Source organism: Ambystoma mexicanum, chromosome 2p, assembly GCF_040938575.1.
Source record: "Ambystoma mexicanum isolate Mex_15411 chromosome 2p, UKY_AmexF1_1, whole genome shotgun sequence".
Taxonomy (NCBI): domain Eukaryota; kingdom Metazoa; phylum Chordata; class Amphibia; order Caudata; family Ambystomatidae; genus Ambystoma; species Ambystoma mexicanum.
Genome location: NC_090923.1, coordinates 531915626 through 531931301, shown reverse-complemented (window position 1 = coordinate 531931301; position 15676 = coordinate 531915626). Strand labels below are relative to the sequence as shown.

At 47.3% G+C, this 15676-nt stretch overlaps 1 protein-coding gene across 3 annotated transcripts in view; it reads left to right on the top strand.

The window, feature by feature from the left end:
• The window catches only part of ACAD9 (acyl-CoA dehydrogenase family member 9), a 1303923-nt gene that overhangs the window by 593152 nt on the left and 695095 nt on the right, over window positions 1–15676 (top strand). For all 3 annotated transcript variants that reach the window (XM_069643962.1, XM_069643964.1, XM_069643963.1), the window contains exon 8: window positions 422–495. In XM_069643962.1, the coding sequence (XP_069500063.1) occupies window positions 422–495 (74 nt within the window). The remainder of the gene's footprint in view (window positions 1–421; window positions 496–15676) is intronic.

Sequence of the window (15676 nt, the reverse complement as noted above, 5' to 3'; positions counted from 1 at the left end):
GGAGCTTTAGGTAAAGGCATTGATACGTTTCCTAGCCATTTTCATCTTTAGATTCTGAGAAAAAGAAATTGCAATTGAAACATGGAGCCCAAATGTAGATGAAATTGTAAAATGGGGACTCCTCGGCAGTCTCCAACTTGTTTTTCTAGGTGTAGTTGTTGTCCATCTAATTGCTAAGAAGTGCTGTGAAGCAGATTATTTTGCATATTGCATTCCCCGAGACCCAAGGCCTGTGTGTGGTGCTAGTCTTCGCTCTTCGCTATGGAGCACCTTAAGTAACAATTGTATTCTACAGAGGTTAACCTATGCAAAACATCAGTAATTGTTTTAAACCGGTAAAGCTCGTCAACCAGTACTATTGGAAACATTAATTGTTGAAACATGCTAATCTTATGCTTTTCAACGATGTTTAATATTTTAGCTTGTGAAGTTTATTTCGAAAATACCAAAGTTCCTGCAGCGAATGTTATTGGAGAAGTCGGAGGTGGTTTTAAGGTGAGTGATAATGAATATTTAAACGTAAATGGATGGTTATAACCCTAATTATAAACTGCCCCCCCTTCAGAATAGGCCCAAACTATGAACCTTAATTATGTAGCTACTCCTTTAAGTTCATCCTTCTATAATGACTTTTGGTTGCCTCCAAGTCTCCTTTTTTTATCAAAGCATGCATGACAATGTTTTCTTTAAGGGTGTCCCTTTTATCAACAGCAGGTCCGTGCAGCATGATGCTTCCTTACTCCACACACCCCTCAAGCAAACCCCTGCAACTGTGACAGTCCCCTGTCTGACCAGCAAAGTGGATAGTGGGGTTGCCAAGCGTCCATATGCTGCCACAAGCTGTATGATACTGGGTCTGGAGGCGGCAAGGGGTATACTCTGCCTACTCCCAGCATGCCACCCACAGGGGTCAGGAGATGGCCACATGGAAGTGCCAGATAGTTCTGCTCTTTTAATGGACAGGAGTATGTCCCTCATAGAATATATGCATACCCCTATTTGTGAACCAAGGTAGCCAGAAATAGTTGCCAGAAGGAGGGAGAGAGGGGAGCGGGAGCCTATTGAAGGGAACAGGTGAGATCCTGACAGGCGGGAGACAACTAGAAGAGGTATAGAGGTGAACTTTGAAACTGACCATGGAGACCCTGGGATGAGTGGAAAAGTGAGCGTTTGGCACAACATTGAGAAAGTGCCAGTGAAGCCAGTGGTGCAGCACATTGCTGCATTCTTCTAATATGTGTACAGTTACAACAGAGCACTGGAATTTGGAGACTGGTGTATATGCAGATGATTCCAGCACTTGTGTAAGATATTCTTTCTCGTAAGGAAGATTATGAACAATGTAAGCTGGGCAGGGCTAGTAGTGGATGTAATCTACATGTATCACCTTACTCTTCAGATTTCTTAAAGACATGGCCTTACGCTCGATGTTTGCTTGAATGCCAGTTTGCAAGATAATAATTATATGTGAATGAGCCTTCTACTGTCTTTGTGGGCTGGTTGGGTGTAATTCCTTGATCTGATACAGCAGGATCAGCAAAAAGAATGCTTGGCCTTGAAGTGGTGTTTCCAGGATTAGATTAGATTTTATTTACACTTTCGACTCGTTGAGTCTTTCATGACAAGAAGATATAATATGAACAGTAAAAGACATGCAATATGAACCAATTCATTCTAATCAAAGCATTCACAAACGTTGATATAAAACATTAAGGGTATAAAAAGGGTATAAACACACAATACTAATAGAAACATGTTAAAACCCCATTATTCGCACCATGGAGGAGAGCTGGTGACAGTCCACCTATGTTCATGTGCATGCACACAATCTCTAGGGCTGTATCTGGTCACAGTGGGAGCTGGCCTTCTTCGCCTGGTTCCACCAAACTCCAGAGATAAAACTTAAGGAAACTTTGGTGATATTGGTGACAAGGTCCCCCAAAAGAAAGGCCAGGGCATCATCAGGGTTCTCCAAAAGTCCTTCACTTCTTAGCAGAGGGAGGATGCGTAGACCCTAAACGGGTCATAAGCAGGGCATGCCGATAGAAAATTGGGCAAATCCTCTCTCTCTGCCATACACATTAAACAATTTAGGTGCAACGCACCCTTCCATTTGCTAGCGATAGCAGTTTAGGGGTAAGGTGTTTGATCGAACGAGGGCAAAAAGCCGTCCCATCTGCAGATTGGCAAAAGTCGATGGGTATGGTCAGTGTCCTCCCCACCAGAAATCTATCAACCTGGGGTATATGTGCAAGACCAGCCAACTCCTCGTACCTGATCTTTGCCCTTGAGCTTCTTTTAGTTTATACATTAAAGACATATTGCTCTCAGTTGCATGGACATTTTGCTCCAATATGCAAGGGAAGCCCAGTTCAGTGAGGTCCTTCGATAATTTCTTCCTGTATAGGGAAATGGGGATTGTGAAAAGTGTTCATGCCTTGCCTTATTGACTAGTTCTTGTGAATACATTTAGGTAGGTACAAAGGGTTCTTCCAAAAAAAGGCATCCACACGTGCCTATTTGGATAGTTGAATTGTCAAGCCCCCATAGCTCAGCATCATATGCAACTGTGTCTCCGAACTTTGCACATTACACCTCAATTGTTTCAAATTGCTGCACCATAGTTATCCCTGCGTTTGCAAACCAGTTTGGTAATGGCTCTGCTCTGCCTGCGGTGGAGGCTGCAGGCTGATGTCATGGGCGCTACTCCTGAGGGGCCAGGACTGGCCCAGCGCCCTCGGAAGCAGACCCGTCTTCCACTACTCCGGACCCAGCAGACCCCTACAGGGGCCCTTTGAACCGTGTCCTGGCGCCTTTGGCGCCAGGCTCATGAAGGGTTTCAGTCCCGGCGCCATAGGTGCCGGGCTCATATTGATAAACGGTGTAATAATGCTTGGGGGAACTTACCTGAGGCAGACCATGCTGCATATTTACCCAGAACAATCCAGTCTGGCTGAAGTCCCCAGCCATCAGGGCTGGGAGGAACTATTCCCTCCATTCAGGAACTCTTTTCTTACCTGGGTGGAACCGGTGGAAGAACACACACTGGAAGCACTTCTCTCCTATTTAAACCACGCCCGATGGAAAACACGTGCTTCGCGTTATTCTGCAGCAGCAGCAGCAGGACGCTCACCGAGTCGGCTCCTGCATTCCAGGTCCAGAGTCATCTTCAGCTTCCGCGCAGCAACCTGTGGATGAAGAAAGACACAGAACAATACTTACCAGATCCCGGAATCCAGTCACCGGCAAAACCTGCAAAGAATAAACATAAGGTTAGAAAAGTGCAACTCGCTCGCAGCCGCGCCCGCTTACCTGATCCATCCGTGATTGCAACGGAGCTAACCGCGGCCTTCTCTTCGGCAGCTTCTCTGCACCTAAAGGCAAAGGACATAATTAAAAAGGGGTTCGGGTGAAGGCAGTCGCATTCATCTTAACCTACCAGTTTTTGCACGCGCAGAAGCGGCCGCATCAACCGCAGCATCCCGGCACCTGAAAACTAGAAAAAGGACATTATTAGAGGTGCCATTAAAAGCGGCCAACGATCATTATACTTGCGTGCATCGGCACGTGCAGTGGCAACGGATATAAAGCCCGCAGCATCCCGGCACCTGAAAACTAGAAAAAGGACATTATTAGGACATTATTAGAGGTGCCATTAAAAGTGGCCAACGAACATTATACTTGCGTGCATCGGCGCGTGCAGCGGCAACGGAAAACTACGCCCACAGCATCCCGAGGCCTGAAACAAAGGAAAAGGGACATTATTGAGGTGCCCATCTTTTAAAGCCTAAAGACTACAGTATACTTACAGGCATCCGCTCGTGCAGTAACGGCGGCATCGCTCTTCGGCATCCCAGCACCAGTGCCACAACTAAGGCCGCAAAAGACTTGAGCCTCAACACTGAACTCATCCAGTGACGTAACTGGAATCCACGCACCCCTGCACCAGACGCAGGATGGAGAGCTCAGCATTTATACGCCTAAGGTGAGAGCTCGCCGAGACAAGTAGAAAGCTAGGCTGTGGGAGAAACTGGCGATTGGTGGGAGAAGGAATCCCATCAAACGGTGATTAACCCTTTTTCTTCCACCTGCAGAAAACTTACCCTGCAAGTCAGACATTCGATAAGAGGAAGCCCAGTCCTGAGAGTCATCCGAGCTCTACGCTTCTCAATTGAAGAAACGATAGCAGCCCAGCCGGGATCAGCGCCTCCGTGGGAATCAGGTGAGCGTTACAGCTGAGCCATTACCAAGCTGGTTCCCAGGACTGTAACATATCCCCATGTCATTACCCAGTATTGTTTACCATTTTGGTGACCCACATAATAGCTCAGTTGATTTAACCAACGTGGTTTAATGCACCAAGAAGTCCTCCATTAAGGTCTGTAGTGTCTTTTGGATAGCATCATAGAGTTGGTAATGGAGAACCTCTTACCCATTGCTGTTTTTGCAGTTGGTTGTTGGGCTCGGGGAAAGTCAAGTCGGGTAGGTTGCAGGGAAGTTGCATACACAGCACAAGGCTGGAAAGTAAAATCGGGTAAGTTGCAAAGGAAATTACATACTTAGCACAAGGATGGAAATAAGCTAGGTTGCGAGGAAAGTTACAAACACGGCACAGGCTAGAAGTCAAATCAGGTAAGTTACAGGGAAGTTTCATACTCGACACCATGCTGGCTCAGCTAGGCTGCAGGCAAAATGACATACTCCGCACAGGGCTGGATCAAGTAGGTTGCAGGCAAAATATTCGGCAGAGGGTGCTGTGCGTCGATGCAGTCGACTCGATGTTCCTCGAGGGCCTCTGTCTCGAGGATGATGTAATCGAAGGTGTGTATATATATATATATATATATATATATATATATATATATATATATTTCTGAGGCTTGTGGAATCTGCTTAGATCACATGCTGTGCATAGGCCGACATCTAGTGGAAGCTGCGGAGTATTACAGTTTGTTTTTCGAAAGTCGAAAATGGGCGTCGACACAGGCGTGCCAGTAATACTATCCCTAGTGTGACGTCCACTGTACCCAAGATCCCTCACGCGTGTAGGATCCTCAGATTGTTTTTTTCCGCCATACTGGTCGGAAGCATCTTGCGGAGTTCCCTGGCCTTAGCCATACTTTGCTGTTATTATAATTATAATTCTTATTCATTCCCTTCCCCACCCCAACGTCGACCCTCAACCTCGACGACGGCTGGAGAAGTCATCGACCGTCGACTGCTGCACGACGGATCTGGGCCTCGGAAGGCCGCTGGCCTCGGCCCGGGCCTAGTAGGCCGCTGGCCTCGGCCCTTACAAGTAGGGAGAGTGGGGGGTGGTACATACTCTTCACTCTTGATATATAGTTAAATTTTATATATATTCCTACACTTAGCAGCCCGCTGCCTTAAGGTGCGTATGGAGGGTACCCCTTTTCAATTCTGCCCCAAGTGCAATCGCAAATACCCTTGGGTCGACAGGCACGCCACGTGCAATCTCTGCTTGCCGAGGGATCACCCCGAAGCGAACTGCAGAGCGTGTAGTAGGTTTAAACCTAAGACACTTAAGGACCGTTCGACAAAGCGTTGGGCCCACCACGCCAGGCAGGAGGCCATGGCAGCGGAGGGCGCCTTCAGCGATGGCAGCGACACCGTACTTTCGGACGGCGAGGGCATTATGGCGTCGAAAGACAGCCGGCGAGCGCAGGTCCCCGACCTCGGAAGGTCGTCCGGCAGGGCGGCTATGGGGAAGACCCCCGGCGACGCAAGCGCTACACACCTAACACACACTAAACACACTAAAACCAACCGGACCTCGACGACGTCGACTTCCCGGAAAGAGGCACAAAAAGAACGGTCCGACTCGGTGTCCTCTGGGCGCTCTCGATCGAGATCACCTCACGACGCAAGGCAATCATCCACTCTTGCCAAGAGTGCCTCGCTACACACATTAACGGAAGTTCGATCGTCGGGAGACGAAGACGACTTCCACCCCCAGGCCGCGCTCCAAGATACCGAGACCGCGGTTAACACCAGTGAGGCCCCACGCCCGAAGCACACAGATACCTCTCCAGACCCTCGGCGCCAGGCGTCGAAAATCTCTGGGGCCTCCAAGGGACAGGGAAAACATTTTTCCACGCACGGGGAGGGGGAGAAACAGCGGAAAGCACAGCCTTCCACCCCTGTAAAACCATCCTCTCACCCTAGGCAGACAAGTAAACACAAGTCTACCCTTGAAAAGTCCCATAAATCATCTCCTGCTAAAGTAATACCCTGTTCCAGGGAATGGTCCAGTGAAGACATAGACAGGGTTATGTCTAGGATGTCTTCCTTGGCTGATTTTTATGATAAGAACCCAGAACACTTTCTCTCATATAACCCTCAAGGGGCCACACCCTCAGGCTCCTCCGATCCTATCCCGCTAAGTAAAAAGCCCCGGGTCGAAAGACCTGAACCCTTCGAGGTTCAGCCTTACTCCACTCCATATTCTACTCCACTCCCCAGTTACCAGGGACAAGTTTTCCCTGAAGAGGACCAGGAGTTTGAAATTATGGAAGAACAAACCGGGACAGATTACTATGCAGAGGATGAGGACCTGGAGGAGGGAGAAGATGAGCAGGAAATTTACAGAGTAGATTCCCCAGTACAAAGCGAAGCCCCAGTTACTGACTCTCCAGTTGATAACCAGCCCCTCCTCAACGAGATTCTCGCTCGAGCAGCGGAACACTTCCACATCGACACCCACGGTGTACAGGAGGAAAGGGACTTCGCGGAGGAGTTTGTAGGAGAGAGAAGACCGGTCGCTCAGACCATCCCTATCCTCAAATCCATCCAACGAAGAATAGATCCTTCCCTGGTGAATCCTAACCTCACCAGAGCTGTCAACCCCAGAATTGAAAAGATTTTCCGGGCAGCCCAGTCTGACCCTCTGTATATAAGGGGACATCTTAAACCAGATTCCCTAGTGGTGACCAACACTAGAAAAAGGGCTGGCACGCCCTTATCTTCATCAGAAGCTCCTCCCGATAAGGAGAGCAAAAAACTTTACGGGTTTGGCAGAAAGGTAGCCTCAACGTCCGCCTACCAAGCAAGGATTGCGAATTCCACCACCCTGTTGGCTAGTTACAATTGCCATCAATGGGAAGAAGTCGCGGCGCTCATTGCCTCTGCTCCAGAACCGTTAAAGGGCCAGCTGGCTCGGATCTCGGCAGAGGGGAGAGCCGTGTCTGGTTGCATTTTAAAAGCAACTTTCGACGCCGCTGACAACGCAGGGAGATTGATAGCAGAAGGTACTGTTATCAAGAGACATGCGTGGTTACGGCAGTCGGGATTCAAGACAGAAACCCAGGCTTCTCAACAAACCCCCTAACCAGAGGGGGAACAATAATTTTCGTCGCCCACGCGGCCAAAATTCACAAAGAGGCAACTATGCCCAGGGACAAGGTACACAATGGAATAACAACCAGCAGTCTACCCAGAGTTACGGCAGGGGTAACAAGAGAGGTCGTGGAAGAGGCAGAGGCAGCCCCAACAAGGGAGGTGGCACACCTCCACCAAAACAGTGACGCTCAGTTCAGGGTCCCTTGCCACGCAACCCCAGTAGGGGGACGCATTTCCACCTTCACCCAGGCTTGGGAAGGGATCACCTCAGACAGATGGGTGCTGTCAACAGTATCCGCAGGATATTGTATAGAACTACTGCAGCGTCCCCGGAATCATCCTCCACGACAAAGAGTGCACTCCCTAGAGCATCAAAAGATCCTTCTCGAGGAGATCGCCATTCTGCTAGAAAAGGACGCGATAGAACTCGTCCCAGGACACCAGGTAAACAAGGGTATCTATTCAACTTACTTCCTTGTGCCAAAGAAAGATTTGACAATGCGCCCAGTATTAGACTTACGGCCTGCCAACAAGTATGTCAAGCCCCAAAAATTCCGTATGACCACGCTACAAGAGGTAATCTCCCCCTCCTAAAAAAGGGGGATTACATGGCAACCTTGGATATGAAAGATGCTTATTTTCATATTTCCATGCTCCCAGCGCACAGAAGGTACTTGCGCTTCAAGGTGGACAGTCGCCACTACCAATTCAAGGTACTGCCCTTCAGGATAGCTTCAGCACCAAGGGTATTCACCAAGGTACTGGCGGTGGCGGCTGCACACCTACGCAGGGAAGCAATCCCGGTGTACCCCTATCTGGACGACTGGCTCATAACGGGGGAAACCCCAGGAATTTGCAGGTCAAACATTCAAAGGACGATCGACCTCCTCCACGAATTAGGCTTCTCCATCAACGAGAAAAAGTCAAGTCTGGTGCCAAGCACCTCAAAACAGTTTCTAGGAGCTATCCTAGATACTCAGAAAGGATTGACCTTCCCTTCTGAAGAGAGAATTCGGAATATACTTCTGCAAATTCCGCATTATCAGTCAGGTCAACAGATAACAGTACGCAAAGCTATGCGGTTACTGGGCATGATGGCGTCATGCATTTACCTGGTCCCCCAAGCGCGTCTGCGCATGCGTCCCATGCAGGAATGGTTGGCGAAACAGTGGTCTCAGGCAAGTGGTCATTGGGACGATCTAGTGGTCGTTTCGCCAACACTCGTACAGAGCCTACACTGGTGGACAAGAGAGAATCTCGCAAGGGGGAAACCCTTTTACGATCCCGAAGTACAAGCCGTGGTGACTACAGATGCATGCCTGACTGGGTGGGGAGCTCACCATCTCCACCACACAGCTCAGGGTCTCTGGTCTCACTCAGTAGCCAAGAACCACATCAATATGCTAGAGCTTCTGGCAGTATTCCGAGCGCTAAGGGCGTTCGAGCCCCATCTACTGAACTTGTCGGTGCAGATCAGGACGGACAGCACGACAGCCATGTTCTATCTGAACAAGCAAGGGGGGACTCGTTCGCCAAATCTGTCCAAGCTTGCCCAGAAAATATAGATATGGGCACTCAGACGGAACATCTTCCTGTCATCGCAACATGTTCCAGGGGAGCTCAATTCCCTAGCGGATGCTCTAAGCAGAGACTCCCTCCCAAAAGAACACGAATGGGTCCTTCACAGAGACGTAGTAGAAGATCTCTTCTCTCAGTGGGGTTTCCCCACTATAGACCTATTCGCCACAAGCGAAAACAAACAATGCCCAGGATTTGCATCCAGGTTCCCCCAGCCGGACTCCCAAGGGAATGCCCTGTGGATGAACTGGTCAGGGATGTTTGCGTACGCTTTTCCACCAACTCCTCATCAGGAAGGTGGTGTACAAGATGAACAAGGAATCGATGACGCTCATCCTAGTTGCTCCCATGTGGGCGAGACAACCATGGTTTCCACACCTACGCAGGATGGCGGTGTGCGAACCCATCAGACTCCCAGCCTGGTACAACCTACTGTCCCAGCAACAGGGTCAAACAGTGCATCAGGAACCCAACTCTATGAACCTAGCAGCATGGCTCCTGAAGTCATAGAGTTTGGACATCTCAAATTACCACAGAGGTGTATGGACATTCTAAAGGAGTCCAGGAAACCAAATACAAGGCACTGTTACTTTGATAAGTGGAAAAGATTCGTTATCTGGTGCCAGAATAAACAAATCAACCCGGTTGATTGCACTCCTTCCAACGTTGTGACATACATGCTCCACCTGCTGGATGCAGGGTTGGTTTTTAACTCGCTGAAAGTACACCTGGCAGCCCTCTCGGCTTACACCACATCCCATAACAAGGTCTCGTGGTGGAAAGTACCAGTGGTTAAAGCCTTCATGGAAGGAGTAAAGAGACTTCACCCTCCTATTTCGAACCCACCGCCAGGATGGGACCTCAACGTGGTGCTAGCTAAGCTCATGGGACCCCCATTCGAACCCATGCATAAAAGTAGTCTCAAACACCTGACTTATAAAACGGCCTTCTTAGTAGCCATTACCTCCATAAGAAGGGTCAGTGAAATTCAGGCTCTGTCAGTGCAGGATCCTTTCTTTACTATCCACAAGGACAAACTGGTTTTACGCACACACCCTAGGTTCTCACCTAAATTCATATCCAAGTTCCATGTAAACCAGTCCATCGAGCTTCCGACTTTCTTCCAGAACCCGCAAAGCTCGGCTGAGGTGAAACTACACACCCTAGATGTGCGTAGGGCGGTCCTATACTATGTAAATAAAACCAGACCGCTAAGGAAAACAGATCAACTGTTTGTCTCCGTAGCTACAGGCAGAGAGGGGGATCGCGTCTCTAAGGGCGCTATCTCGAAGTGGATTATCAACTGTATACAGCTGTGTTACTCTCTTTCTAAAAAGACTCTGCCTTTTACGCCAAGGGCCCACTCTACTAGAGGCATTGGTGCCACTCTGGCTTTCATTGCAAATGTTCCCCTCGAGACCATTTGCAAAGCGGCTACTTGGAGCTCTATTCACACTTTTACTCAGCATTACTGCATTGACACTCATTCCAAGACAGATACACAAGTGGGACAAGCGGTTCTAAGACACCTGTTTGCTCATGACCCTTCTCACATCCCACCTCCTTTTTCTGGTACTGCTCGCTAATCTATGCACAGCATGTGATCTAAGCAGATTCCACAAGCCTCAGAAGGGATACATTACTCACCGTAATCGTATTTCTGATGCTTGTATCTGCTTAGATTCACATGCGACCCACCCTTCCTCCCCTCCGAGAGAAGGCGCATGATTGCTTGTAGTCTTACCTTTCTGTCTATCTGCTTGGATTATCTGTACTCACGCTACTCCTCATGCTTCCTCATGTCAGAAAAAATACAATCTGAGGATCCTACACGCGTGAGGGATCTTGGGTACAGTGGACGTCACACTAGGGATAGTATTACTGGCACGCCTGTGTCGACGCCCATTTTCGACTTTCGAAAAACAAACTGTAATACTCCGCAGCTTCCACTAGATGTCGGCCTATGCACAGCATGTGAATCTAAGCAGATACAAGCATCAGAAATACGATTACGGTGAGTAATGTATCCCATATATATATATATATATATATATATATATATATATATATATATATATATATATATATATATATATATATATATATATATATATATATATATATATATATATATATATATATATATATATATAGCATGCTCAGCACCCATTGGCGTCCGTTCTGTTTCTCCAAGTAAGCTTACGCTTCGAGAACTACAGCGCGCTTCAATAGTTTAATTCGCGAAATATGAACATGTCTTCATCTTCGACACCAACTACCCCGAAGACCTGGTTTAAAAAGTGTCAAGACTGCAGTTCCAAGATGTTGAGAAACGATCCGCATTGAGTATGCTTGTGATGTCTCGCTGTGGAGCACAAGACGTTGGCCTGCTCGAAATGCCAATCTGACCGGAAGAGCTCTGAAGGGGGAAATTGGCAGTAGGTAGAAACCCCAAGAAATCCCCATCGACTACCCCATCGAACAAACCTTCTTCGGACGACGCGAGATGCGACTCTCCTCGAAGGAAGAAGGTGAAAAGATAGAGACTAGAAGCCAAGAGATCTGAGCTTAAAACCAAAGATGAAAGTAAGAGGAAGGAACCTAAAGGAAGCAGACCACCCCCTCGTACCTGCTTTTCATGTAGAGAAACTGGGCATTTGGCAAGGCACTGTTTGAAAAATGTAAGACAAACCTATAGAAATAGGCTGTTTAAAGGGAGAAGAGTGGAAAGAACCCGAAGATGATCTTGAGACCTTTGCCATATGTTTGTGTCAGTCCTTTACTGTATGAAAAGGCTTGGGTGAATGGGAAGCGAGTAAAGGCATTCATTGACTCAGGCAGCAAGCAAACTGCTATAAGAATGGACTTGATCACAACAATAGAACTCGAGAACGCTACCCTAGTTAGAGTTAACTATGTACACTGGGACAATGAAGTATACCCCAAAATCCCTGTACACATTAACATCAGGGGCAAATCCTGTTTAATATCATCAGCCATTATTCCTGGATTCACCGAAGAAGTTATTCTGGGTCAGGATTTCCCTACCTTTTCCACTCTCTTGTAGGAAACTCCACCTCCTTCTAGAGAGTTTTCACCCCAGGATTGCTGGCACTCAAATTACTACTCCAAGAATTCTCCAATATGGGACTGGGAAAAACTAGAACATAAGATCCCTAGAGACCAGTTCATGGGATATTTTCGAGAGACTGACTAAACCGCCACACCTCTAACTATACCGTCAAAGAAAGTGGATTATGCAAGAGTCCCTGGATATATCTCATCCCTGTTCTTTCCCAGCTCTTAACCATGAAGAACCTGGACAAAGACCAATCCTGTCCACCTCACATAGGGGAACAGTATGGGAGAAACCTGAAGGTGTCTCACCCACCAGTCCCCAGGCATCTGTCATCCAGGTGGCCAGGACGCGGCCATCGCTATTGGATCCAGTTCCTGGGGATGGACCAGTGTGGGAGGATCACCTGGATGAGAAGGGTCTTCGGGGAGTTTAAGTGGGACACCAAAGTGTGAGACGCGGTATCCCCTTCCCTGTAACACTTTTATCGCCATCCTATGAGGTTGGATACCTAGGTCACCCCCCCACCTCTCTTTCCGGACACACTTTCTCACGGACAGTTCATCGTGAGCGACAGCGGACTAACACCAGAGCCGTATACCTGACATGTCACAACACCATGGTCAGGCAAAGTCAGGTAATTACTGATCATTAAACACACCGGACTCCCATCATAGTTCCCCACAAGGATAAAAGGCAGAGCACGAAAGCACACTCCGAGCGAGGAAAAGCACACGAGGAAGCAGCAGTTCTAAGATGGCAGTTTAACACAAGAAGAAAGGGGGCGAGACCGAAGAGGGTTGCAAGGCGGGAAGTACCCTTAACTTTCAGAAACCGTTAGTTTCATGAGCCTTGGAAAGTGAGAAGCCTAAGACCGGGAACTGAAGATGAACAATCCTACTCTGCGCATCAAAGGTATCCGGGGCCCTGCCGTGTCGATAACCCAGTCTGGGAGGAGCGATTGTTGCTGTGGTACTGTCCTTGGCTCCTGCAAGAAAGCTGCCCCATTAAAAGAACAGCCGGTGAGTCGGAGAAACTGATAAGATATCAGCTTGTGTTTGAACCAAGGTTGCAAGTAGCAACATTGTATGAAGAAATCCACAAAGGACACTGTTTGAAGCGCATGTAATGAGAGGCGCGAACCAGTGTAAACTAAAGGAGTGAATGTACTTTGAAAAAGCCAAACAAGATACTGTGTACAGAGTGATCCGGGGCCACATGGTTGCTCATTCGAAGATCTCTGTTAGGTATCCAACTGAATGGCGGCTGCATTGATCGAAGTTGTCCTGAGACGGGTCAAGCTGAACCCATGCACATTGGAAAGTCTTAAAGTATCAACTGAACTGAAATTGGTCTGAGCCTGGCTGAGGGAGACTAATTGAAAATGGAAAAGGGATCTGAGCCCGGCTGAGGGGGATCCACAGTGAACTGTGAGTCACCCAAGAAGGAATATTTTTGGAACCTTAAAATAAAGGGATCTGAGCCCGGAAGAGGGGGATACACTATAATAGAATTGAGATCTGAGCCCGGCTGAGAGGGATCCAGGGAGAGACACCTGAATCGCATAATTATAAGAAGAAAATAATTTTCTATAATTTTTTTTTTGTTCATCAGGCCTTCTGAATCAAAAGACATTGATAAGGAAAGAGACTTTGGCACAGAAGACCCTGATGCTGGAATGGGAACTGTAACCTCGTGTCGAGGAAGCCAGGGTGTGTGCTTGGCTCGAGTGAACTGCCTTGCCCTGGCTGAAAACGCAGGGAAGGGAGGTCAACGGCCTGAACATCCTGACTTATCATTTTGTGAACACTCATTTCTTTTGCATGGAACATTCCCCCACATGATATGTAAATTAGCCGTAAGGAATGGCAATAGGTTTTTTAGGCTAGGCCCTTTTATTTTGACAAGACTCCACTACGACTGCATTATTATTATTTGATGGTCGTAGCTTGCTCCCATCTGTAAATTTAGGTTTAGATAGGCGTTTTTCACCCCTTTGTGAAAGTTCAATAAACACACTTGAACTGTAGTCACTTGTGTCTGTCTTACTTCGATACCATGCCTTCCTTACAGTATATTTGGCGCAGTCTGTTTTAGGCAGATACTTGCGGACACAGCCCTGGCTCCCTAAGTAACAGAGTAACAATCCTATACTGTAATCCAATCACAACATCTACAATGGAAGCATGGGACAGCGTCAGGCTGCATGTCATTCCCTCCTCCCTGTACCTCGGTTACACACAGCGAGGAATTCATGCCTGCACGGAAAGACCCAACCTTCAATACATGGGAGAATCAAGGCCTCTGTAAATAGGCATCTTCTTTCACAATGTGTAAGTTTGGTTGTTTGAGACGCTGAAGTGGGACTACAAATTAAACAAGGGGCACAGATTTAATTGCAACACTGGGACCCTCGCATTAAAAGCTCAGCAGTCCGTCCTCTCACCGCCTGGGAACCAATCTTTCAAGTCTTGGCCTCCACAGGGTACTGATCTCTAAATTATATGAGATCCTTAATAAGGAGGGCGACCCTGACCAATCACTCCTATTGCAAGGGATGGGGGATGTGGGTGAGGAGGAATGGGAAAGGATATTCAAGAACACACAACACGCGTACTTCTGAAGGCACCTCGCAGAGTCTCAATATAAAATTTACATTTTCTGGTGGCATTACATACCAGAAAAGCTACTAGAAGTGAAGAAAACTCCTTTGGACCAGTGCTGGAGTTGTAGGTGAGACAAGGGAACTTTGCTGCATATTCTGTGGGGCTGTCCTAGCATACAATACTTTTGGCTGGAGGTGCGCTCCAATTTGAAGGCAGTGTTGGGTGTGGACTGCCCGATGGACCCAACTCAATATGATTCTGAGGGGGAAGTAATGCTGCCCACTGCTGGCTGGGATAAATTAGCCTCCCACATGCTAGTATACAAACTAACCATGCTAGCGAAATGGAGAGAACCAACTCTACCTTCATCTGGTGTCTGGCTAAACAGAGAGGCTAATGGCAGATATCAGTGGGAAGGGGAATACCTTTAGATATGCATGGAGCCCCTTCCTGGTGTATATGAAAAAGGACTACAATTGTTTATCCTTCCTGAAAAGACTGAGAGCATTAAGCTTGATAGGTAAGCGATGAACACATATCTATGTCGACCTTGATCACAGTGACCTACTCCAAGTCATTCTGACTACTATGTCCGGGGGTGCAAGGGTTGTTTGCTTTACATATTGCGTGGAAAACCAAATAAATGTACTGGAAAAGAAATTACACACCATATTTTAATTACAAAACAGGATGAACAAATACAAAGGATATGTGTGTTCCAAGTGTCTTCAAAAAGATTTTGACCCTAAATTGTAAGGTGTGCAAAGCAGCAAATATTGGTGAAAAATTATATTCGCAAAAGAGGAGTTCTGAATCCATCGTCCGATGGAATATATTTCGATAATGGCAATATAGAAATATACAAAAAACTGAAGAATAGAGGTAAAATATAAACCAATATATTTAAAGATGGGGAAAGAAGGTTCCATATTAAATAAGTAGAGGAAGCAGGACACTAACCTCCTTAAAGAAAAAGAATCCCTTTTAATCTAAACATACAAGAAGTGTGTTTTTGCCTGGGGCCTTAGGAAAACATTAACTTACATAAAAATGTAGG